This window comes from Pogoniulus pusillus, chromosome 7 (genome assembly GCF_015220805.1).
Source record: "Pogoniulus pusillus isolate bPogPus1 chromosome 7, bPogPus1.pri, whole genome shotgun sequence".
Classification (NCBI taxonomy): Eukaryota; Metazoa; Chordata; class Aves; order Piciformes; family Lybiidae; genus Pogoniulus; species Pogoniulus pusillus.
Genome location: NC_087270.1, coordinates 316,677 through 340,551, shown reverse-complemented (window position 1 = coordinate 340,551; position 23,875 = coordinate 316,677). Strand labels below are relative to the sequence as shown.

At 41.1% G+C, this 23,875-nt stretch overlaps 1 protein-coding gene across 1 annotated transcript in view; it reads left to right on the top strand.

Annotated features, from left to right (window-relative positions):
• SNTG2 (syntrophin gamma 2) overlaps nucleotides 1–23,875 on the top strand; it is a 285,667-nt gene that overhangs the window by 210,134 nt on the left and 51,658 nt on the right. Inside the window, exons 10-11 of the mRNA XM_064145698.1 lie at nucleotides 4,342–4,471; nucleotides 12,739–12,777. Coding sequence (XP_064001768.1) covers nucleotides 4,342–4,471; nucleotides 12,739–12,777 — 169 coding nt within the window. The remainder of the gene's footprint in view (nucleotides 1–4,341; nucleotides 4,472–12,738; nucleotides 12,778–23,875) is intronic.

Here is a 23,875-nt window from a genome sequence, read left to right as displayed (position 1 = left end):
CTTTGCTAAATTCCCAATTTGCTGTACATAGACATTCTGTAATATAATCTCAGAACCGCATGCAAAGAACTTGTGTGGGGTAGCTGTAAATAAGTTTGGGGAAGGGGGATTCCTGGTGTATATAACATTAAATAATTTTTAAACCCTTTAAAAAATTCGGCCTCGTATTTCATTCCCCCAAAACCCAGACAAACTCCTCCACAACAAGCTTCTAGTTTCAAAATCTGTACTGCGACTAAGTGCATGAGCAAGAATCAACAACTCCCATTCTTGTCAGGATATGTGTACTTGGGAACCATTTTTGCTTTCCCCTGAAAACCTTGTGTTGCTCCCATAAATTGATGTGACATCTCTTCACTCATGTTTTCCTAGTGAAGAGCATCCCTTTAGAAGTAAATATACTTGATCACTCCATGTCTTATTGCTAGTAAGGAGAAGAAAAGTGAAATAAATTGTGCCTTCCCCCTAAAGGCAAACAGATCATTACTCTCTGGGAATTATTTGTATTAATATTACTACTGAATTCAAAGAATTACCTTTTTCTTTGTTTCTGGAAAAGCTGAGACTTATTTTGTCTTGTGATTTTTTATGACCTCCTAAAGTCTAATCCACCAGGATTAGCTCAGCAAGGCTTTGCTCCTAGATGCCTTCAATAAATGAATGCCTCAGGATAAACAGTGTTGAGTTTCTACAACAGACCTTCCTGTTTCCCACTGACTTTGACAACAAAAAAAATGAAAAAAAACACTCTGGAGCAAGATGAACATATTGAAGTCTGTGATGTTGATTACTTAGTTTTATTGCTGTTATTTTACAAAATACCTGTTTGTTCAAGAAACACCAATTTTCTAAGGAGTGATAGGGGAGAAAACTTGATTTGCACTGTTTTATCTTATTAATAATAATCCTAATTATATGAACAATCCATTCTTATGTGATTGCTCTTTCCTCTGAAAGCAGAGTGTGTTTGTTTAGATCTCAAAGAAATCCACAACATTAATAAATGTATCTCAAGTATGTTGACATCTGTTTTCCTGTAATAAACATTCCTTAATTTCATTGACAGTATAAACTGGATATTTAAACCATGTGGAGAATTTAAGATCTTGAAATACTCTTTTCCATATACATTAAACATAAAGACACTGATGATCCCTGTAGTCATGACAGGAATTAATTTCTGCAAGCTATAAACCCTCCTCATGCCAAAAGATTTCAAGGGCATGAACCTCAACTAGCATTACAGTGCCAGGCAGTCCAACACTTTTTAACCAAATTTATTACTCATATAAAAAATGTCCTAGAGACACTTACGTAGATTAAAGGTGCTGACATGTCAAATCAGCTGTGAAGACATCATTAAGGTAAATCCAAACTTAAGATAAATCCAGAATTTTGGTATAATTTGTACTATTGCTAGCACCATATTTCACATTATGATTGTCTCATTTTTACAGTAAAGCTTCTATTGTTTTTAATCTTGATTGTTAGTGTTGGTTTAATTGGTTGTTAGCTGAGGAATTCCTTTCTGTGATCTTTAATGAGCCACTTGTGTAACTTTGTGCCACTTGGCGAAAGTACACATTGTAAATGCTTTTATGTATCTACTGAAGTTGACTTAGTATCTAGGCATCCTGTGGATTCAGTGGAGAGAATTTCTTGGCTCTCTTAAATGCTCTGGATTATCTTCTATCTATGTGTAAAGATTCTCTTCACTGTAATACTTGAATTTGTCTAAGGCATTGTGAATGGCCTTTCTTCATGATGATGTATTAAGTCTGTTCCCATGCCTCCACTCTGTATCAGTACATAGAGATTGACAGATCTTCCCTCTCTCGGTGGGATGTTGAAGAGATCGTACTATAAGTCATCACAATTTGGCACTTTTAGGATCTTTTTCAGAGCTTTAGGTGAAGGGAACAGTATGCTTGAGAAGTTAATGTTTTGCTCAGTTTACCAGAAGAAAATAAAAGGATTTGTTTTGACCTTTTCTTTCTTTCTGAAGAGGTGAAACAGATTTACTGAAATGAAAGTGACAGAGAATTTTGACATCGTAATCAGATTTTATTAGTTCCTACAATAATTCAGTCATGAGAGGACAATAAGTAAATTGACCAATATATAAGTCTTCAGACCAAGAAAGTTATTTTGCAAAGAGCAAGTATAACATTTTACAACTCCTTTAGCAATGAAGCATATCAGTTGATATATATCTGCTAGGACATTTTTGTCTTTTTAATATTATGTGTGATGGGTATTTTACATGACCCTTATTAGCAAGTGTATAGATTCACCATCAAAATGCCTACAAATGGCAAATGTTAGGTCAATAAGTTTTTCAGTTATGAAGTTTTTTAAGTCAAGAATGAATAGCTGTCTATTAAGTTCTATGTGTCGCTTTGAATGCTCATGTTGGCATATACCATATATGAAACAGCAGAGGACTTCACTTTACATCAGAGAATCCCAAGAAAACCCAGCAAGTTCATTGATCAGTATCTTGGTTCACTAGTTTCATTTTTTCTAGGTTAGTACCAGAAAGAAAGAGATATAGTACAGAAGTATAAAAAACTAATTTGTAAACGTAGTAGGTAACAATGATGTTTGTGGGAGAATTTCTCCCGCAGCGGAGCATGAGCTGTAAACGTGAGAATTTGTGATGGGAGAAAGTCCTTGAGCTGGAAGGCACTGTGAGCAACCCACGCACACCTGCTGAGGGGTGGAGCCTGCCGGCCCCTGGGGTGGACACAGCACCAGGGGGCTGACCCTGCCAGCCCCCTGAGGTGGAACCATGGGCTGTTTTGATAAGGGTAAACTATCTGCACCCTGCACGTGGCTTGGGGCCAATCTGTACTGTCCACTTGTGCCAGCCCCAGGCTGGCTGGGTACACCTCCTCTGAGCACTATATAAGACACTGCACTACCCTAATAAAATTGTACTGATGCATAGAAGCTGCTGTCTCGAGTCATCAGTGCCCCGATCTCGCCTCTTGCCAGCCTCCGGACCCCGACAGATATTCTTCATATTATGCACAAAACAAATATATGTGCAATCACTGAAATTAAAAATGTCTTTCACAGTAGTATGTTGAATCACAGAATCATTTCAGATGGAAAAAAACTTTGAGATCAAGTACAAGCATTGTCTACTTCTATCAAGCCTGGTGCAAAACCATGTCCCTCAGCACCACATCTCTGCCTCTAAACACCTGCAGGATTGGGGATTTAACCATCTCCTTGGGGAGCCCATTCCAGTGTTTGAGAATGCTTTCAAGGAGACATTTCTACGAATCAGTGATGGTTTGGGAGTTACCCACCCCTCTCACACTCTTATAAAGACATCCAGACTAGACTCAAACTGATGGAAGATAAGGAATGAAGCTTTATATTCACAGCTTAGCACAATATACAATCAGCTATTTCCAATATTTACATCTATATACAGAAATATAGAAGGCAAAAGTAATACAGAATCACAGTACCCTTCCCAGAAATCAGTGCCCAGGAGGGGCTTCCATCCACCCTTCCAACTTCTTTCCACCCCTCTACCTTATCCCAGGGTTTGCCTTACGTGCAAGGTGAGTTTGGAGGATTGGCTAGGAGGATTAGAAGCAGAATTATTCAGGTTACACAGAAGAAGCCTAGGGAGAAAAGCACGGGCACCGACTGTGACAGATAACAGACTCTCACACACTGTCTGACCTGTGTTTGTGTCCTTGTTTTTACACATCTCAGCAAGGATATGAGTGAAGTAGACATCGTTTTCTTTTCACAGCCTATAATTTATTTTTTCTCATTAAAATATTCCACTTTGCCTCAAACTAGGACATAACCTCCAATCTAAACCTCCCCTGGTGCAACTTCAGGCCATTTAATCTTATCTAACCCCTACCATTCTATTCTGTGATTCTATGACATGTGAAAAAAAAAATAAAGCTAAAGAAGGCACTTGTTTCCAACTTAATACATTCTTAGCATATGAAACCAAAGAGCAATAAAGGAAATACTAATTTTGTTTTTTCTTATATATATATATATATATATATATATATATAATGCATATTTCCTAAACACACTACCTAAAATGCAGTAATTATGAACTCGTGGGGAGTAAATGATCAGCACATAAATACACTGGTATAGAGAAACTACATGTTGCATGTGTTGCTCCTGCTACTGCCCGTTATTATCCTTCCTTTTGTTGCCTTTCTTTTGATTTGTAAAGTTCAAACTTGGAACTTCTCAAAAGTCATAGAAAACTCACTGGAAAACTGAGAAATGCTGGGCAGTTTCAGAAAATTGACCTATCTTCCTTTACGGATATATTTCTTCCTGCTGCAGATCTAATGCATTTGAAGTGCTGGCACTTGATGGAGTTAGTACTGGGATACTTCAGTTTTATACAGCCCAGGAGAGTGCTGACTGGCTGAGAGCAATATCAACTAACATCAGTGATTTGACACTTCAAAATGTATGTTACTTTCTGCATCTTTTCTTGTCTATGCTATTGTAAAACTATTTGTAATTTTCCAAGGGTAGAAAATAACTCACAGTTGAGATACCATATATAAAAACATGTGTATGGGGAGGAAAACGAGAAAGGAAAGAGTAGGGAGAGATAATCTGGTCAATTAAAAGTACTAGAAGGTTTTCAAAATTTGTGGTGTTGTTATAGAAAGGAGAGTAATAGCAAATCAGTTTGCATTTATTGATTTAAAGACTTTTTAAAGCAAAATATATATCCTTTCTGGTCACTTCACAGAGCTTTTAATATGAGCTTTTTTTTTCCTTTTTTTTTTTTTTTTAATTGGATTTCAACAAGAAAAAGTCAGATTATAATTCGAATTTATTTCTCCAATCTTCAAAAATTACTTGAAATAATATTTGATCACAATAGTACATTTATTCTGATTGTTGTTTTTTTTTTATCAATTGCTTAAGCAATATTTTTACAAAACCAAACATTTTTTCTTATAATGCATTCTCTATAATATTTTTTTAATTTAGTGATTTGCATAATTTATAGACTATTACTACATGGGAGTTACAAGACAGCAATGTAAGTTATTCAGCAAATTTCATTATTTCTTCTCTGTGACTAGCAAGAAGGTATATTGTAATATTTTTAAAGCAATTCCAGTTCATAGTTACTGAGCCAAATTCTTATACTTTTTAACAAAATCTGTTCAATAAAACTTCCTCCAAGTATATAGGTGAATAAGACAATAGACAGTGGCTGCAAATGTAAGCATATTTGATTAGTTGTAGCGTTGTAGTCTGTTTTTTTTTTTTTTTTCAAATGTACTATATGCAGTAGCACATCTCCTGACATTGTAGAATTATGGAATAGGTTTGGTTGGAAAAGTCTTAAAAGATCATTCAGTCCAACCATTAGCTAATTCTACCAAGTCTGGTGCTAAACTATGTCCTTCAGTACCACAGCTCCCATGTCTTTGAAACACCTTCAGGGGTGGGGATTCAACCACCTCCCTAGGGAAACTGTTCCCTTTCAATGAAGAATTTTCTTCTAATGTCCAATCTAAACTTCTCCTGGTGCAACCTGAGGCCATTTCTTTTCATCCTAGTTTCTTCTACTAGAGAGAAGAGACCAACATCCACCTCTCTCTAACCTCCTTTCAGGGAGTTGTAGAGAGCACGGCTTCCACTTAGCCTCTTGTTCTAAAGATTAAATAACCTCAGTTCCCTCAGCTGCTTCTTATAAGACCTGATCCCTAGCTTTGCCCTTTTCTGGATATGCTCTGGTACCTCAGTGTTTTTCTTGTAGTGAGGACTCTAAAACTGTACCAGTTCTCAAAGTGTGCCCTCACCAGTGCTGACTACATTGGGGCAATCACTTCCCCTATCCTGTTTGTAACATACCTTCATTCTATGACCTGTCTGCTGCAATGTAATACTATGTACTGAGTACTGGTTCTTAGTGAGATACAGAGTAAACTCTGTGTGGATCATATGAGAAGTGAGTACCATTTTTGCTTGGACTGAATGATTTACAGGTTTTGCCAGAGGTGTAGACTCTGTACAACTGGAAAATTCTGTTCAGAGCGTTATTTTGATTACTGACTGTCAGAACAGGTGATGCAGTAGTCAGTGAGAACATCTTCTGTTGAAATCCAGTATTTCAAACCAGGACTGTGAGGCTGGAATGCAACTAAAGCATACAGCAAGAGGAGGCTGGAGCATGCTCCTGCTCTCTGGGTGGCCAGAGGACACAGACGAAGATCCAGACTGCTTTGAGGCTTTGAATTAGATTTCTTGAAAATTCCTTTTGAAAGATTGGTATTACATTTATGTTATCTTTTCACAAAATTATTCTTTTCTTATATTTCTGAAATTAATATTAGGGAGTGGATCTGTAAGCCCTCAGGGCTTTTTCCTGATTCTGTGCTTCTGCGCTTCTGTGGAGTATCTTCATTCTCCAGTAGGACCTGAAGATAATCACCACTGGTTGAGGGATTATTTTAGATAATTTTTTATCTCTTTAAGAGGTTAATTAATACAGTCCTTCCTGACTCCATGTTCAACTCCTTCTGCAAGTGTTTAAACTATTCATTTCTTGTTCTCTCCTATGCCATCAGCTCTGTACCTAAATTAATTGTTAGATAGGTGGTCACAATGGCTTGCTGATACTATTAGCATAAAGAATGTCAGCATTCTTAGCTGACCTATTGCTAAGCATTTCAGCAAGACTTTTCACTCTTCCTTTTTTTTTTTTTTTTTTTTCTGTATGGTGTTGGTTTTTTTTTTTTTTTGGTTTTTTTTTTTTTTTTGGTGCTGATACTTGTTTCTTGACTTCAACATCTTTTCCTGCTCCTTAATCATTCTTACATCATCTGGTGCTAATTTTATATGCATCATTTGTCATATACGTTTGTATATAATTCAGAATAATTTCTTCTAAAATTTTTGTTCCTGAAGAGCTCCTGGTAGAGTAACTGTTTTCTTACAGTTCACCCTATCTCTCATGTATCACTTTACCTGTTTTTTGCTGTTTTTCTCTAATCCAGTCTCATTGAGCAAGTGGCAGCTCTTTGTCATATCTCCTGCTGATACCAGAAGACAATCCTAATGTAAACAGTACAAAAATAGCTCTGCCAAAATGTGACACTTCTGCTGACGTCAGACTCCTCTTCTGAAGTACTGAGACATCTAATTTCTATGCAATGGAAAGCTCTCTGGGGATCAAGAGTAAAGGAGGAGTCATCTTCCAATAATGAAGATGTCAGAGATTTTCACTGCCTAAGGATGCTACCTCTAGATGTTAGCATGTCTAAAATGTGCTACTTGGTAGATGAGAAATGACTCTAGTATTAGCTTGGAGAGACTTCTTATAAGACATAGGAGCTCAGGGAGTACTTCAACGTGGTGAAAGATTTAAAGGTGTTTTTTCAGCCTTCCTTAGTGATACATGCCTTGTACCCTTGACTCAGAAAATCCTCTATTAACAATCAGCTTTGCAGACAGGATGCATGAATTTTTTTTTCCTATGTACCTATGCCCCAAATTATTCATCACTTTGTTCATACTCTTGTTTTTCTCATACTTTTACCAGCATAAAACTTCCCCTGTCATCTTTGTTTGTGATTCAATCCCTATATTTTCTCAACATTCTCAAAGTTCTTCGCATCTACTTTTGGCAGAAATAGATAGAGATGAATCAGCACATCACTTTCATTTCTTAGCGCACCTCTTTTCTCACAGGAGGAGGTATAGTTGAAGAAATTGAGAGGAGAGAGGGAAAAGAAATTTGCATTGAAACTGCCATGATGAAACAAGTACAGCAAGCAAGTTGATCTGCATGTGCTTCTCACTGCTCCTGTTCTTAATTTGTTCAGCTAGAGAGTTCATTGTAGGCTGAAGTAGCAATGCTGTGCTGGAGGTGGGTTATTAGGACAGAGTTCTTCAGAATAACTTCTTTATCTCTGTTTTTCACCATTTGGATAGCTAGCTATTATACATGTGCAGCTTTTGTCAAGTGTTTTCATGTTGCCATGTTCAATGCAACCACGTAAAGGTAACGCTGTCAGTTCATTTATATTATGAAAACATATTTCTTCTATTTACAACTTCATCTAGGTTTTATTTTTTCGCCCCAGTATATTCTGATGGTGTTATTAAAAGGAAAAAAAAACCCACAACAAAATCTAAAACCCAACAAATGAGTATTTCGTAAGCATATAGGGGAACAAGTTAAGAAGCTGTTATTCCACTTTAAATATTATTAATCATTCCAGCAGCTTCATTGGAGGATTATAGAATCTTAAAATTTGGCTTCAAATATTAAATCTGGGTTACTAATCCAGATCATATTTTCACCTTTGAAGTCTTTTTGGATTTTATGTTATTCTGTGTAATGACGTATAAAATCACCTGTCATTCTTTTACACCATTATGTGCGCCTATATCTAAGTGATACTCCCTACATCAGAGGACTGAGAATTCTGTTTGAATATGGAGACATTTATGAAATATAAGCTTTGAACATACGTATTAAAAAAGCAAGAGAATAAAGAAGGTATTTGTTATGGAGCGGAGTTTAGGGGAATTTATGGGGAATAACATGCGAGGCCGAATTATACAGAAAATAAAAAGGTTTATTACTAAAACACTAAAAAATCCCCTTCCCCAAACTTATTTATAACTATCCCACGTAAGTTCTTGGTTCGCGGTTGCAGATTAAAATAGAGAATGGCTAAAATGAAGAGAGTTTGTGATTTTAAGAGAGTTCTTTGAGTCTTGAGAGATTATTCAGTCTCTAAGTAAAGAGTTTGTCGGTTACTCACTGTCCAAATGCAGTTCAGAAGAGTTTTGAAGTATTATGAATTTCAGGGCGTATTGTCTGAGCCTCCTGCAGGTCCAGGCTAAGCTGGGCCCTGGCCTCCGAGGCTGACGAGGATTGGGCGCTGCCGAGTTCGTGCCAAGTTCGTGCCAAGTTCATGCCGAGCTGGCCATAATTTTAATGCTGCCGAGCGATGCGTGTGCAGGCAGGGCGTCATTCAGAAGGAGAGCAGGGTTAAGAGTGAGAGGGTCCTGAGGTGCTCAATTAAGGCAAATGCAGCATTTTATAGTGTTCTAAAGAGGTGTGTTCAGCCAGTTCAGGCGATTTTACGTTAATTTTACAGATTGGTACAAAATTATAATCAATTCATACAATTGGACAATTCTAACCAAAACCAACCTACAGGACCACCCAGGGGTCAGCCCCCAACAGATGGTCACCGGGCAATGGGAACCAAGGTCCCTGTCTCAAAACATAGCCAATGTTTACCTTTTGCCCCTCTGGGGAAGAAATTTTCTCAGAGGCTCTGCAGCTGCTGGGACAGCAGATGGAAATATTGTTTTGATTTTGCGATGTCTTGGCCTTTATGTGAGTCACTGTCCTGTGCACAACTGGGGACTGCTAAAGGGCTCTGCTACCTTCCATGACAGTATTACTTCTTTTACACAGCAGAATGTGGGGTATATGAGGTAGATGGAAACAAAATCCTCGTGTGTAGGAAGCAGTATACAAATTTGATTGCCTCAATGATTATACAAGCAGTTCTATTCCTGGGGGGAAAGCACGTGATAATATTTTTTAGCTGCTGTTTGTGTTTTCTTTCATTGTTTTCTTTAAACTCAAAAATTTAATCTGAAAGTACCAGAGAGGTTGAGGTTATGTTGGGAAGCCAGTAAGGGTAGGAATCTCATAATTTAAATTTAGCCAAACAGCACATAATTTGCATAATATTCTCTTATAGCCAGGTGAAAAATAGATGTCTGTCAAAATCTGTCCTTCTTCCCTGTCTGGAAAGGGAATATAGATATATCACGTGTGTAATGTCCTTTTTGGCTTGCCAAAGTTAAGTGAGGGGAGGTATTTAGAGTTAGGTATGTAGTTCTGAATCATTTCTACCCCATTCTGCTCCTTTCCTGTCTGTATTCATTTAGAATAGAGCACAAGGCTTGAAATTGCTTCATAGTTCATTTTCCAAGTTTCTGACATGTTTTGAAGATCCAGGCTTTTCGTTCCAGTTCCCCTGCTGTCTCCAACTCCCATTACTGTATTACAGCGCTGAAAGCTCAGGCGCTGCCACCAAGGTATAGCATCTTCCATTTCTATTCCTCTCTCTGCACCACCTGTAGGAGGCGTCTGTCAGATGATATGGAGAATGCATACTTTTGTCACTTCAACCCTACGATGCACAGACATAATGTGATGCAGAAGGAGATCTTCTCTCCACAGTTTCATTAAGACTGCAGCCATCCCTGCTTTGAATAAAGAATGAGATGAAGCTGTGCCGTGAATAACTGTGGAGTCCAAAGCATTCTACCTTGTTGCTCTTACCACTGGGAAGCTGGATTAGTTATGAGGATGATCTTTGCAATACCCTCATTCTGCAGAGAACCTGTATGGCTAGTCTCACACATGTTTTTTCCAGGCACATCTAAACACAATAAAAGAAGTATCTTGACTGAACCAAAAAAAGAGGATAAAAGGAGATGGAATCCCAGCTAACCCTGTTAACTTGCTATGTTTTATGCTGTAATGATCTTAATATTGAGCACGTTTTTAGCAACCCACAAGTTAATATTTCCTATGTGTATGACAGCTTCTGCAGTTACCTTGTCTGTATTTGTGTGAGGCACTGGAGAAAGGTCAGAGCTGAGTATGGGTAGGGTGTGACGGTGTTCCTGTTGACCTTAAAGTATTTTGGGTGCCTTTTCACTGTGTCCTGCCTAACTGCTCAGGATTATTACCATTATTACCAAACCACACTCCTGAGGTCTGCTACCTTCTGCATCACTAAGCATGTCACAAGTTTGTTTTATCCAGTCACAAAGTGGGATCTTGAATTCCTTTATATGCTTTATCTATCTAACTTTTATGTATCATTACACCCCACACCCATGCTTTGCTAAAACTAAGGAGGCAATATTCTGTTGGTCATTAGATGTTTGTTTCATCACTAAACAAGCTATAATACAGATCCAGACACTCCAAGACAAGTTCAGAGAAACCTTGACACTTACTGAGGCCTGTCATAAACTTAACACATGATCAAAGAATTATAGGGAATGGAAGTGACCTCTGGAGATCTAGTCCAACCACCCTGCAAAGAGCCTTGTCTGGTTACAGTGCATCTGGCTGGGGTGGAGGTAACTGTCTTCATAACAACTGTATGTTGTTTTGTTTTGTATTTGTGGCTAAAACAGTGTTGGTAACACACCAGTGTTTGGCTGTTGCTGAACAGTGCTTCTACAGCTTCAAGACTATGATTTTTTTTTCAACCCCCCACTCGGACACACTCAATCCTCTCAGCAAGAGATGACCGAGTAATTAGGAAGGGACCCAGCTTGGAAAGCTGACCCATACTGGTCAAAACTGGTGTTCCATACCATACAACATTGTGCTCAGTTAAAAAAGTGGGCAAAAAAAGTGAGAGTGTATTTTCCTGGGTAGCTGTTGCTTGGAGACTGGTTGAACATCAGTTTGCTTGTGGGAGGCAGTGAGTGATGCCTTAATATCACTTATTTTCCTACTTCCTTCACTCTTTGTCTTGACCAGTGAGTTTTTCAACTTTTGCTCTTCCTCTTCTCTCGCCCTTCCCATTGTGAAGGCAGTAGGGAGCAAGCAGCTATGTGGGTGCTCAGCTGCTGGTCAGAGTCAATGCACTGCAACAGGCAATGCCATCACTGTGTTTAGTGAGCTACATGGCTGTGGACATGATCTGCTTCCAAGGATTACCCACAGATTTGATTTTATGAATCTGGAAGGGACAGGACATGAGTTCTGAATTTCTTAAGCTCTTTTCGTGTAGTTTTTGTTGATTCCCTGTGCAAAGCTAGAGCCAAGTTTCTATCACAAACATTTCATTTGTTATAAAACAGAGATTTTGATGATTAGATCCTTTGGAAGTAATCATCAGCCGCAGGACAGTTTGCAGTATGATTCTATGATACAGGGGGGTCTGTCTTTCTAGTCTTACCTTTTTCTGCATAGATTTTATATTATTGCACTTAATAGTACTGCTGTTTAACAAAGTGTTTCACTTTAAGGAAGTATCTGTGAGAGTTTAACCAGCACTCATCTATGCAAACTATGGCTGCCAAAGAATAGCCAAAATAAAAAAAAAACTTTTCATTAGCTGAACAGAGAGGAGGATGAAAGAGATGCAGCTCTTTCTTGAAGAATAAAAGGAAGCCCTGAACAATATTCCCTTCATCTTTAAACACATCTTAGAGTCTATGACCTTCATGTCACAAGTACTTAATCATTTTGGTAGGAAAAGACCTTTGAGGTCCAACTATTGTCTAACTCTGAATTGAAGTCTGGTGCTAATCCATGTTCCTCAGCAACACAGCACTGCATCTTTTGAGCACCACCAGGGATGGGGATTCAATCACATACCTCATTTATGTATCTGCTTAAGCAGGTTTCACTAAGACCTGAGGTGTGTGCAGTGCAGTATACTATTCACATTCAGGGTGGAGAAGTTAAGTTCATAAATGTAAATTTTTGTATGAAAGATTTAATGGAAACTACAATAAAATACTTATCTTTTGAGTCCTCAGTATTGTAAATTTAGTGTAATAGTAAAACTCTAGTATTTAAGCACTGAATTATTTAATTTTTCATACATAGAATTTGGAAGCATTAATGCAGTTTTTAATAAGTCCATGCTAATTATATTACAGTATATTAGTAATTCTGTATATTCTCCTATCTCTCCTTCTTAGATGAAAATGGCAAATAAATGCTGTTCTCCCTCAGACCAGGTAAGACTTTCATTATATTGTCCAGCATTTTTAACTCCTGTCATTGTGGTAAGTTGCAAAATCTGTAGAGCTGACATGCATGTTTAGTCAGTTTTAAAATTCTAAACCCAAGTTTTCTATGATTTAAAGTTCTGAAATTACCTACCGAATACAGCAGATTTTTACTAATTCACAATAATGAGTAGAATCATCCCCTGTGGACCTAAAAAAAGGGATTTAGTGTAGGTATGAAACAGGAGTAGGGCAATGGAACTCACATCCAAATCTTGGAAATCGTAATGTATATTTACATGCAATATTGAAGCACTGACTGTGAAAAGTTTACTCTGTGTTTACCTCACATATGGTGCACTGATAGACAAGGAGTGTACTGCAATTCCAGTCTCATTTGTACCTGTTATGCTGTGTAGACTGTTTGCCATGGTTGTCTAGGACTTGTGCAGTTCAGCAGCTTAATGAGATATGTATTCTGCTCCAACTAACCAAATGTCCTGAAGGCCTAGATGAGTTTACTGCATTGGGAAGTATTCTCACTTCTTGTAGCATTGGGAAGGAAAAAAAAAATTACTTTGTGAAATGTAATTAGCATTTTCCAGGCCAGTTATGTAATTCTGGGAAGCACTTTGAAGCTTGTGTTATAAAAATTTCACATACGTTGCTTTCATTGCATCAGTCTGTCTTGGAATCATTACTTGTGAACAAAGAGCCCAATCCCTACTTTTTCTAAAAATGCTGGGCTTGTATATCACAAAATGAAAATGATGCAAGATGTCTTTTATAGCTGTTTAGTGCCCTGTAGAATTTCTCTAGAATAAATAGTGACAGCCAGTCTAATTGCTTCCTGTGATAGTATAACATATTTTGTGAATGGGCCCTGTGGTGGAGGGGCAGCAGCCCCAAAACTGAGGCTTCACCATGCCTCTACATGCCCAGACATGTTTTTCTGCCAGGACCCACGAGGCAGCAAACAAGTTGCATAACACACACACGCCCAGCCCATGTACCCCTGAGGTCCGGGCAGGTAATCCCCATTGGGAGGGTCCAGGCATGTCTCTACTGCCTATTGGGGCAAGGTTTGGCTTACAGCCAACCTGATTGGCCATTTTAGATGTCCAACGAGCCACGAATCTCGGCCCAGAGCTTATAAAGAGGGGTGCACAGCAGCACCATGTGGTCAGACGTTCAGCTCGTCCAGAGGTTCAGTCTGTTCAGATGGTCCAGACTGTTTACCAGTTCAGAAGCTTAGAGCATTTAGACTCAGCTCTGATCCACAGCAGCACCTTGCTGCACTGACCTGCTTGCATTGGCCTAGACAAAGGCTCAAGCCTCACCTGCAAGCATTACAGAGGCCCAGACCTCATGCATTGATCTCAAGGCACAGTCATGCTATATGCGAGCCCTCTGAGAAGCAGAGCACATTCATGCCTGCACCATACATATATGGGGAGCCAAGAACCCCCTGCCTAAAGCCTACAGCTATCTTGATTCATCTACGGAGTTAAATCTCCATGCAGCATGGCATAGACCCTGTTTGCCCGGCATAAATACTACTTGCCAGCTATCCTGTAAGTTTGGAAAGACCCAGGCCCAGCAGACCCTCAGACTGTCTGCAAACCTGCAATCGCAGCCTGCTAGCTGCCCAAGCTGTGTCAAAAGCTACATGGAAAAATCCTTCTCCTGCATCAGGAAATTCCTGCCAGCTGATCATCCCTGGACACGCACAGCATCCAGAAGCCGCAGCTCCAAGGCAGAGGTCACCCCAGGAGAGAAGGTTAGAGAAATACTGTTACCCCAGAGACTGGGAGAACCCTTATCAATTCCCCTTGCAAGCCGGGACAGACTCCAGCTATACCAAGACCCCAATACTGGGCACACACTGAGACAGATTCCCAGGAGGGTGATTAATGATTAATACTCAAGAGCAGCACACCTAAGTAAGCTTTAAACCTTTGTAATATAAGTTATCTCTACCTAAAGAGCACACAGTTACAGCCCTTGCTGGGCAAACACTAGAGTTGTTAAGAGGCATTAAGCCTAAGAAATTCTCTCTCTGTCTATAATTGTTCATAATTTGATATTTTCATTTAATAATCAATCCCTGTAAATATATCCCAAAGCTATTTTCATAACTTTGCAAATGAACCTTGATTTCATAGTGGTTGGGGGTGGTGTAAATTTGTAAATATTAATTTTAATAAATAATTTTATAAAAAATCAAAACCACCTCAAATTAAGTTCTCACCTCCCCCTAACAGGGGAGGAATAGAGAAATCCCCTCCATGACAGGCCTTAAATGTACTTGAAATACAATGGAAACCATTAACGTACTGCATCAAACATTGGAGTATTCCAGTTTTTTTGTTTTGTTGGGATTTTTTGTAAGTTAATCATTACAGATATGTGTTGTGGAGGGGGATTTCTGTGCCTACGCCTATTTGGCGGAGGTGAGAAATTAATTTGAGGCATTATAAATTTTATATAAAAAAGTAATTTATTAAAATTAATATTTATGAACTCTCTCCACACCAAACCACTGTATATTAATATTTAGTCCAGTGCAGAGTTATGAAAACAATTTAGGACAGAATATATACAGGGATTTGGTTATTTAACTAGCAAAACATTCAAAACTATAAACAGAGAGAGGAGTTTCCCTTTTGGCTTAGTGCCACTTGGGAGCTTATACTACTTGCCCAGCAGAGGGGGCTGAAACTCTTTCTGCTCTACGGCAGAGGTAACTTGTGTTACAGAGGTATTAAAACCTTACTTATAGGTGTTGCTATTAATTATTAATCACCCTCCCGGGGCTGTGTCACAGCCTGTGCCCAGTGTCCAGACTTCAGGGGCTCTGCCTGTGGACTTGGACGCTGGAATCTTCCTGGCTTGAGAGGAGATAGATGAATCTTCCCAGTCTCTGGGGTCTTTTTCTAACCTTTCTCCTGGCATGGGATGATCTCTGCCTCGATGCTGCGGTCTTCTTCTGGATGCCATGTGCAGGGATTATCAGCTTGGCAGGATTACAGGAACAGGAGAAGAATATCCGTGCAGTCTCTGGCACGATTCCTTCATGGGTTCAGTTCGTGTGTGGGTGTGCAGACAATCCAAAAGTCTGCTTCCAGTTTCTCTCCTCAGCAATGGCTTTTACCAGGCAATAAGCAGCGGGCATGCAAAGTGTGCTTGGCTGCTGGGAGTCTGAACTCCTTAAGTAAAGCAAGACAGCTTGCAGATGAGCACAGCTGGCTTAGGAGGCTATAGGCTCCTTTTATATACAAATATGCAGGCTTAAATGAGCTCTGCATCTAAGGTACGCGGGCAGATTAGCTGTGTTTGAATCAAAGCATGAGGTCTGAGCCTCAGAGAGCATCGGAGCAATACAGTGGCATTCGAGCGTGTGAGTATGAGCAGCTGAGCGCTTCAGGTGAAGGTCAGAGCTGTGTCTGATCCTTGCAGGTGAGTCAGAGAGATGAAATGTGCTGCAGGCAGGGTCAGAGAGCTGAGCACGTGGTTCTCCTGTGCACCCCTCTTTATTGACTATGGGCCTAGATTAATGGCCCCTTTAGCCACTAGAGTGACCAATCAGGTTGGCAGTAAGTGTGCTATTTTGAAGCAGGCTAGAATGTTTTGGTGAAAAAGAACTAGGTCATAGGCTGGGAAAGGAAAAACAATAGTGATGTCTCCTTCCCTCAGACTCTCGCTGAAGAAGAATGTAAACATTAGATAACACTCTCACCATTTTTGCATTCACTCTTGGGCTGGGCTTTGACTGAGCTACATCTCCCTAACCTCACCTGCCACTCACCTTTGCTTCTTAACCTCTTGGCTGAACCTCTTGGCCAAACCTCTTTTCTTCCTTAGGACTGGGGTAAGGTTGAGAGGGGCAGGGGGAAGGTGCAGGGGTGGTTAAGAGCCCCTCCTGGGGACTCAGGTTTCTGGGAGGGGAGTTGTGTTTCTGTATTACCTTTTACCTTGTATATTTCCGTATATAACTGTATATATTGTAAATATCTGCTTGTATATTGTGCTAGCTGTAAATAAATAGCTTCATTTATATTCCTAGAGCCCGGCTGAGACTAGTCTGGGTACCTTCTAAAGTGTGGGGGGGCGGGGTACACCCAAACCATCACATATTTTATTTGGCTTCTCCCAATGTGGGGCAAATTCATTTGAGTGACTGTTAATTAACTCTGGGAATCAGAATGAAGCTAATAAAGCAGCTATTTTACTTGGCGGGAGCTCTTATGTGGTCTGTTTTCTGTTTTCTTGCATTTAATTGGATCAAAGCCCAAATTGTTTATTACTTTCTTAATGTAGCTTATAGAAAGGCTAAACCTAAGCTCACAACTGTTTTCTGGTCCTGGGGTGATCTCATTCTTCGGTATGCTGGTTTTAATGTCACTGAAAATCTTACCAATAACATTACAGGGGTATTTACCAATAATATTACATCCAATCAAAATACTGCTTTAACTACAGCCCTCATGAGGGTAATTCACCCCAGAACTGAGATGCCAGACATTTTTTCAGGATTATGTTCATGTAAGACCATGTTGTTACTCTTAGGTGTCAATTTATGTCTTGTAATTTTGATTTACATATTAATTCTGGTATTATGTGTGAAAAATTTGAATGCAATACCTGTAAGAACTAGGAAAGTCTCTGTCTCGAAAGCAAAAGGGACAGTGTCTCAACAATTACTTTCTCCCCCAGCAAATTCAGGAATAGTTTTGCAACCAAAATTACAACAATGTACCAGGGGAAACCAAAACAATGATAATTCAGGGGCACAGCCAGGGATAGTCCCTGTACCTCTTTCTTCAGATTCTGGGAAAAACTGCCAGCACTCCTAGCAGGAATGACAACAATGACAACAAAGATAATGAGTCAGGATTGGCAGGCATCTTAGGAGTACAGGCTCAAAGTCAGAATGTTCCTAATAACACTGATAATACTAGTAACACTAGCCCAGTCACTCCAAATCTCCAGGCCCAGACAGCAGACCAGAACCCTGTTAGCTCCAAGGCAGATCTGAACTCACAGACCCCAGGTCAGACCCCCAATGATTCAAAACCTCCAGCAGACAAGTCAAAGTCTGTTGCTGTGCAGGCCTTTTTGGCACATGCTAAGGCGAAAGCCAAGACACAGCTTTTGGCAAAGTGTGACAACTTCTGACGAAGTGTGACAACTTTTGACACAGTTGCTGTCTACAACTACCTGAAGGGTGGTTGTGGCCAGGAGGAGGTTGCTCTCTTCTCTCAGGTGGCCAGCTCCAGAACGAGAGGACATGGCCTCAGGCTGCGCCAGGGGAGATTTAGGCTGGAGGTGAGGAGAAAGTTCTTCACTGAGAGAGTCATTGGACACTGGAATGGGCTGCCCGGGGAGGTGGTGGAGTCGCTGTCCCTGGGGCTGTTCAAGGCAAGGTTGGACGTGGCACTTGGTGCCATGGTCTGGCCTTGAGCTCTGTGGTAAAGGGTTGGACTTGATGATCTGTGAGGTCTCTTCCAACCCTGATGATACTGTGATACTGTGATACTGTGATTCAAAGGAGGATGTAAGAGAGGGGACCTCTGGTGAGCAAGAGGAGGAAGAGAAGGCATTTAGTCTTCGAGACCTGGCAAACATGTTGAGATGTCAGTACTCAAATGAGAAGAGCGCTGTGAGGTTGGCTGCCAAGAGAGAGGATGGTTCCAATATGTTTAAGAGTGCTATGAGGAAGGTTCTGTTTCTAGGCCAGGGACAACCAGATCAACAAGAGGAAGAGGAGGAGGATGACATCCAGGACTCCAACGATCCACTCAGAGAGGTCAGGGAAGTTAGGAAGGAATACTCAAGGGAATCAGGTGAACCAATCCTAAGCTGGCTAGTGAGATGCCATAGCACTGGAGCAAATGCCCTGCAGGTAGGAGATAAGTCTGCCAAGCAGCTAGGGCCACTCACCAAGGAGAGTGGAGTGGACAAATACCTGATAAGTCCTCTTGGTAGGGTTAGCTTGTGGACACGCCTTCTGTTGGCTGTGGCTATGAGATATCCTTCCCGAGATGATTTGCCATGGGCTGCCAAGAAGTGGAACACCATTGAGCAGGGAATTAAACTTCTGAAGGAGTTTGCTGTAAAGGAAGTGCTTTATGGAGATCATGGCACACATGAGCCTGATGACATTCCTCTTGGAACAGGTCTCATGAAGAAGCTTACTAAGCTTGCTCCTTCATCTTATGCTAACATCTTGGCCAGCAAGTTTCTATCAAGAAGTGATAATGGAAGGTCTATCACTGTTGGTGAATTCACTGACCAGCTCAGGCAGATAGATGACAGCTTGTCACATTCTGGCCTAGTCTCTGCCATAAACACCATGACAACAGAGATAAAAGGGATAAAGGATGACATTAAAGATAGCATCAAGGAAGGTATTAAAGATAGCATGAAAGAACTGAAGTAGGATCTGAGAAACATTTCCAATCTGGTAAAGGATACCATCCCTGCATCATCTGAATGGGTGCATGTTTCTGCCGTCAGGAACAGACGCCCACCTCCTGCAAGGCAATTCCAGCCCAGGAGGAGACAAATTCCACCCAGACATCAGCAATCACGTGAGTCACTGTGGATAATTCTGCGTGACCGATACGGTGAGAACATGAACAAGTGGGATGGTAAACCTACTTCATCTCTTTCAAAGAGAGTCAGGGAACTACAGAGTGGCAGAAACAGAGGCATCAATGCCAGAAAAGTAGCTGTCACTTCTTCAGCTCCCCAGAGCAACTGCAATTATTCCAACAACTGCAATTCCTCTCACAACAACACCAATCACTGTGTACACCCTACATGCCATGTTCAACATTACGGGTGCCCTGCCTCCAGCCAGGAGGAGGAAAGGGATAGTGGAGAGAACCGAATCTATTGCAATGTATTCATCAGGTGGCCTGGCAGTTCAAAAGTTTGGAAATACAGGGCTTTAGTTGACACAGGTGCTCAGTGTACTTTATTGCCATCAAATAGCAAATGGACAGAGTCCATATCTATTTTTGGAATCACTGGTGGATCTCAAGAGTTAACTAAGATACAGACTGAGATGAGTTTAACTGGTAAAGAGTGGAAGACACATACTATTGTAACTGGTCCTGATGCGCCTTGCATTCTGGGAATTGACTTTTTGAGACAAGGTTGTTTCAAAGATCCTAAAGGTCACAAACGGTCTTTTGGAATAGCATCTGTAGAGATTGAGGATGGTAAATTGAAATTGTCCATTAGACCTGAACTTTCAGATGAATCTGCAGTTGTGGGACATCATGACATAGAGGATCTGGAGGTGCCAAATGGTACTCGAAGTGTTCACCACAGGCAGTACAGAACTAACCACGACTCTTTGTTGCCCATTCATCAGCAGATTTGTCAACTGGAGAGTCAGGCTGTCATCGAGGAAAGCTCATTCATCTTTCAACAGTCCCATCTGGCCTATGTGCAAGCCTAACGGAGACTGGAGGCTGACAGTTAATTTTTGTGCCCTCAACGAGGTGACTCCACCCATGAGCGCAGCTGTGCCGGACATGCTGGAACTCCAGTATGAGCTGGAATCGAAGGAGGCTAAATGGTATGGAACCATAGACATTGTTAATGCTTTCTTCTCTATTCCCATAGCAAAGGAGTGCAGGCCTCAGTTTGCATTCACCTGGAGAGGAATCCAGTACCAGTTCAACTGTTTGCCTCAGGGTTGGAAGCACAGCTCAACCATCTGTCACTCAGTCATCCACAATGCACTGGAGAAAGGTAAAGCTCCAAAACACATACAATTCATCGGCCAAATTGATGAGGAAGTCTTTGAGAAAGGTAACAAAATCATTGACACTCTGTTGCAAGCAGGTTTTGCCATTAAGAGAGACAAGGTCAAAGGACCTGCCAAAGAAATTCAGCTTCTGGGAGTGCGGTGGCAGGATGGTCGCCGTCACATTCCTCAGGATGTGATCAACAAAGTCTCTACCATGGCAGTTCCCACCAATAAGAAGGACACTCTATCTTTCTTGTGTGCAGTGGGATTTTGGAGACTACACATTCCTGGTTTCAGTCAAATTGTCAAACCTCTGCATGATGTGACTTGTAAGAGAAACAATTTCGAGTGAGGACTTGAACAACAAGCAGCCTTTGATCAGATCAAGTGAGAAGTAGTCCATGCAGTGGGCTTGGGACCTGTGTGATCTGGTCCAGACATTAAGAACATTCTGTACACGGCTGCCAGTGACAATGGTCCAACTTGGAGTCTTTGGCAGAGAGCTCCAAATGAGACACATGGTTGTCCACTTGGTTTCTGGGGACGTTGTTACAGAGGTTCAGAGGGAAATTACACCCCAACAGAGAAAGAGATACTAGCAGCCTATGAGGGAGTGAAAGAAGCTTCTGAAGTGATTGGAACTGAGTCACAATTGCTTTTGGCTCCTAGACTGCCAGTTCTAAACTGGATGTTCAAAGGCAAAGGTTCATCACCACATCATGCCACAGATGCAACCTGGTCTAAATGGATGGCTCTGATAACCCAACGAGCACGAATGGGGAATCTTGATCGACCTGGTCTGGTGGAGGTGATCACCAACTGGCCGGAAGGCACAGACTGTTCCAAACCTCCAGAGGAGAAAATAACTCGTCCTGAAGAAGCTCCTCTCTATGGTGATCTCTCTGATCAGGAAAAGAACTATGCTTTGTTCACAGATGGTTCCTGTTGTCTTGTTGGGAACAAGCGAATATGGAAGTCAGGAGTCTGGAGTCCAACTAGGAGAGTTACCGAAGCGAGAGATGGAGAAGGAGAATCCAGTAGTTCGCTGTGTTAAAAGCTATCCCACTTGCTCTTGATGTGGCTGAACATGAGAAGTGGCCTATCCTTTACCTCTACACCAACTCATGGATGGTAGCCAATGCTCTATGGGGTTGGCTGAAGGACTGGAAGAAGAACGGTTGGCAGAGGAAAGGAAAGCCTATTTGGTGTGCTGATCTATGGCAGGACATTGATGCACGGCTGGAGAGAACTCCAGTGAAGGTGCGGCACGTAGACGCACACATGCCTAAGAGCAGAGATACTGAGGAACATCAACATAACCAGCAGGCAGACCAAGCTGCTAAGATTTCTCAAGTTGATGCAAACTCTGATCTTGACCTTGATTGGAAACACCGAGGTGAGCTGTTCTTAGCTCGGTGGGCCCATGACTCATCTGGACATCAAGGCAGAGATGCAATATACCGATGGGCTCGCGATAGATCAATTGACTTGTCCATGGACGCTATCACCCAAGTCATCTATGACTGTGACATTTGTGCTGCTATTAAGCAGGCTAAGTGAATCAAGCCCTCATGGTATGGTGAGAGATGGTCAAAGTACAAGTATGGTGAAGCCTGGCAGATTGACTACATTACTTTGCCTCGATCTCATTCCGGCAAGCAATATGTGCTAACAATGGTAGAGGCCAGCACCGGATGGCTGGAAACCTATCCAGTTCCACATGCTACTGCACGTAACACCATTCTTGGCTTGGAGAGACAGATCATGTGGAGACATGGAACTCCAGAGAGAATTGAGTCAGACAATGGTACTCATTTCAAGAACAATCTTGTGAAAAACTGGGCCAAAGAGCACGACATTGAATGGATCTATCACATACCCTACTATGCACCAGCTTCAGGGAAGATTGAGCGCTACAACGGTTTGCTGAAAACCACCCTAAAAGCCATGGAGGGTGGAACTCTGAAACACTGGGACAAACATTTAGCACAAGCTACCTGGTTGGTAAATAGTAGAGGTTCAGTAAACAGAGTAGGACCTGCACAATCAGACTTGGTCCAAACAGTAAACGGTGATAAAGTTCCTGTTGTACGTGAAAAGAATCTGTTAGGGAAAACTCTTTGGGTATTTCCTCCTTCGGGCGAAGGGAAACCTGTCTGAGGGGGGGTGTCTGCTGAAGGTCCTGGTCATACCTACTGGGTAATGCAGGAGAATGGTGAAATCCAGTGTATTCCACAGAGAAATCTGACTTTAGCTGAGAGAGTTTAAATTCAGAGTGTATAATACAAGCTGTTAGGAGTTTTCTGTTCTAGGTACCATCGGCATCTGACAATGAAGGAATCTACGAGAGAATCTACAGTATGTGAGCATGAACCCAATGTCACCTGAGCGTCCCTGTTCTTGCCTCATCTGAGAGGAGACAAACTGTTCTGAGCTTTTGAATCACCTACATCTGAGATAGCTGGAATGAAGTGTGAACTGAACTTGTGATGTTCATTAGTGTAAATATTGTTTTAGATTAGATCAGATAATTCTCAGCGATACTCTGAGTGAAGTAGACAGGGGTGGATTGTGCTAGTTTGAAGCAAGCTAGAATGTTTTGGTGAAAAAGAACTAAATCATAGGCTGTGAAAGGAAAAACAATAGTGATGTCTCTCCCTCAGAGTCTCTCTGAAGAAGAACATAAACATTAGATAGCACTCTTGCCATTTTTGCCTTCACTCTCGGGCTGAGCTTTGACTGATCTACATTTCCCTAACCTCATCTGCCACTCACCTTTGCTTCTTAACCTCTTGGCCGAACCTCTGTTCTTCCTTAGGACTGGGGTAAGGTTGAGAGGGGCAGGGGGAAGGTGCAGAGGTGGTTGAGAGCCCCTCCTGGGGACTCAGCTTTCTGGGAGGGGAGTTGTGTTTCTGTATTATTTTACCTTGTATATTTCTGTATATAACTGTATATGTTGTAAATATCTGCTTGTATATTGTGCTAGCTGTAAATAAATAGCTTCATTTATATTCCCAGAGCCCGGCTGAGACTAGTCTGCGTACCTTCTAAAGTGTGGGGGGGTGGGGCACACCCAAACCATCACAGTAAGCTAAACCTTACCATAATAGGCAGGAGGCTCTTGCCTGGACTCTCCCAAATATGGGGATCGCATGGATTTGCCCTAGGGAGATATGAGCTGTGTGTGTGTGGATTGCACAACTTGTTTACAACCGGGGTTCCTGGCAGAAAAACATGTCCAGTCATGCATAGGCATAAATAAGCCTCTGTTTGGGCCTACAGGCCCTCCACAACGATATGACATACTCCTTTTTCATTTTTCTTGCCAATATCTGTACTTTT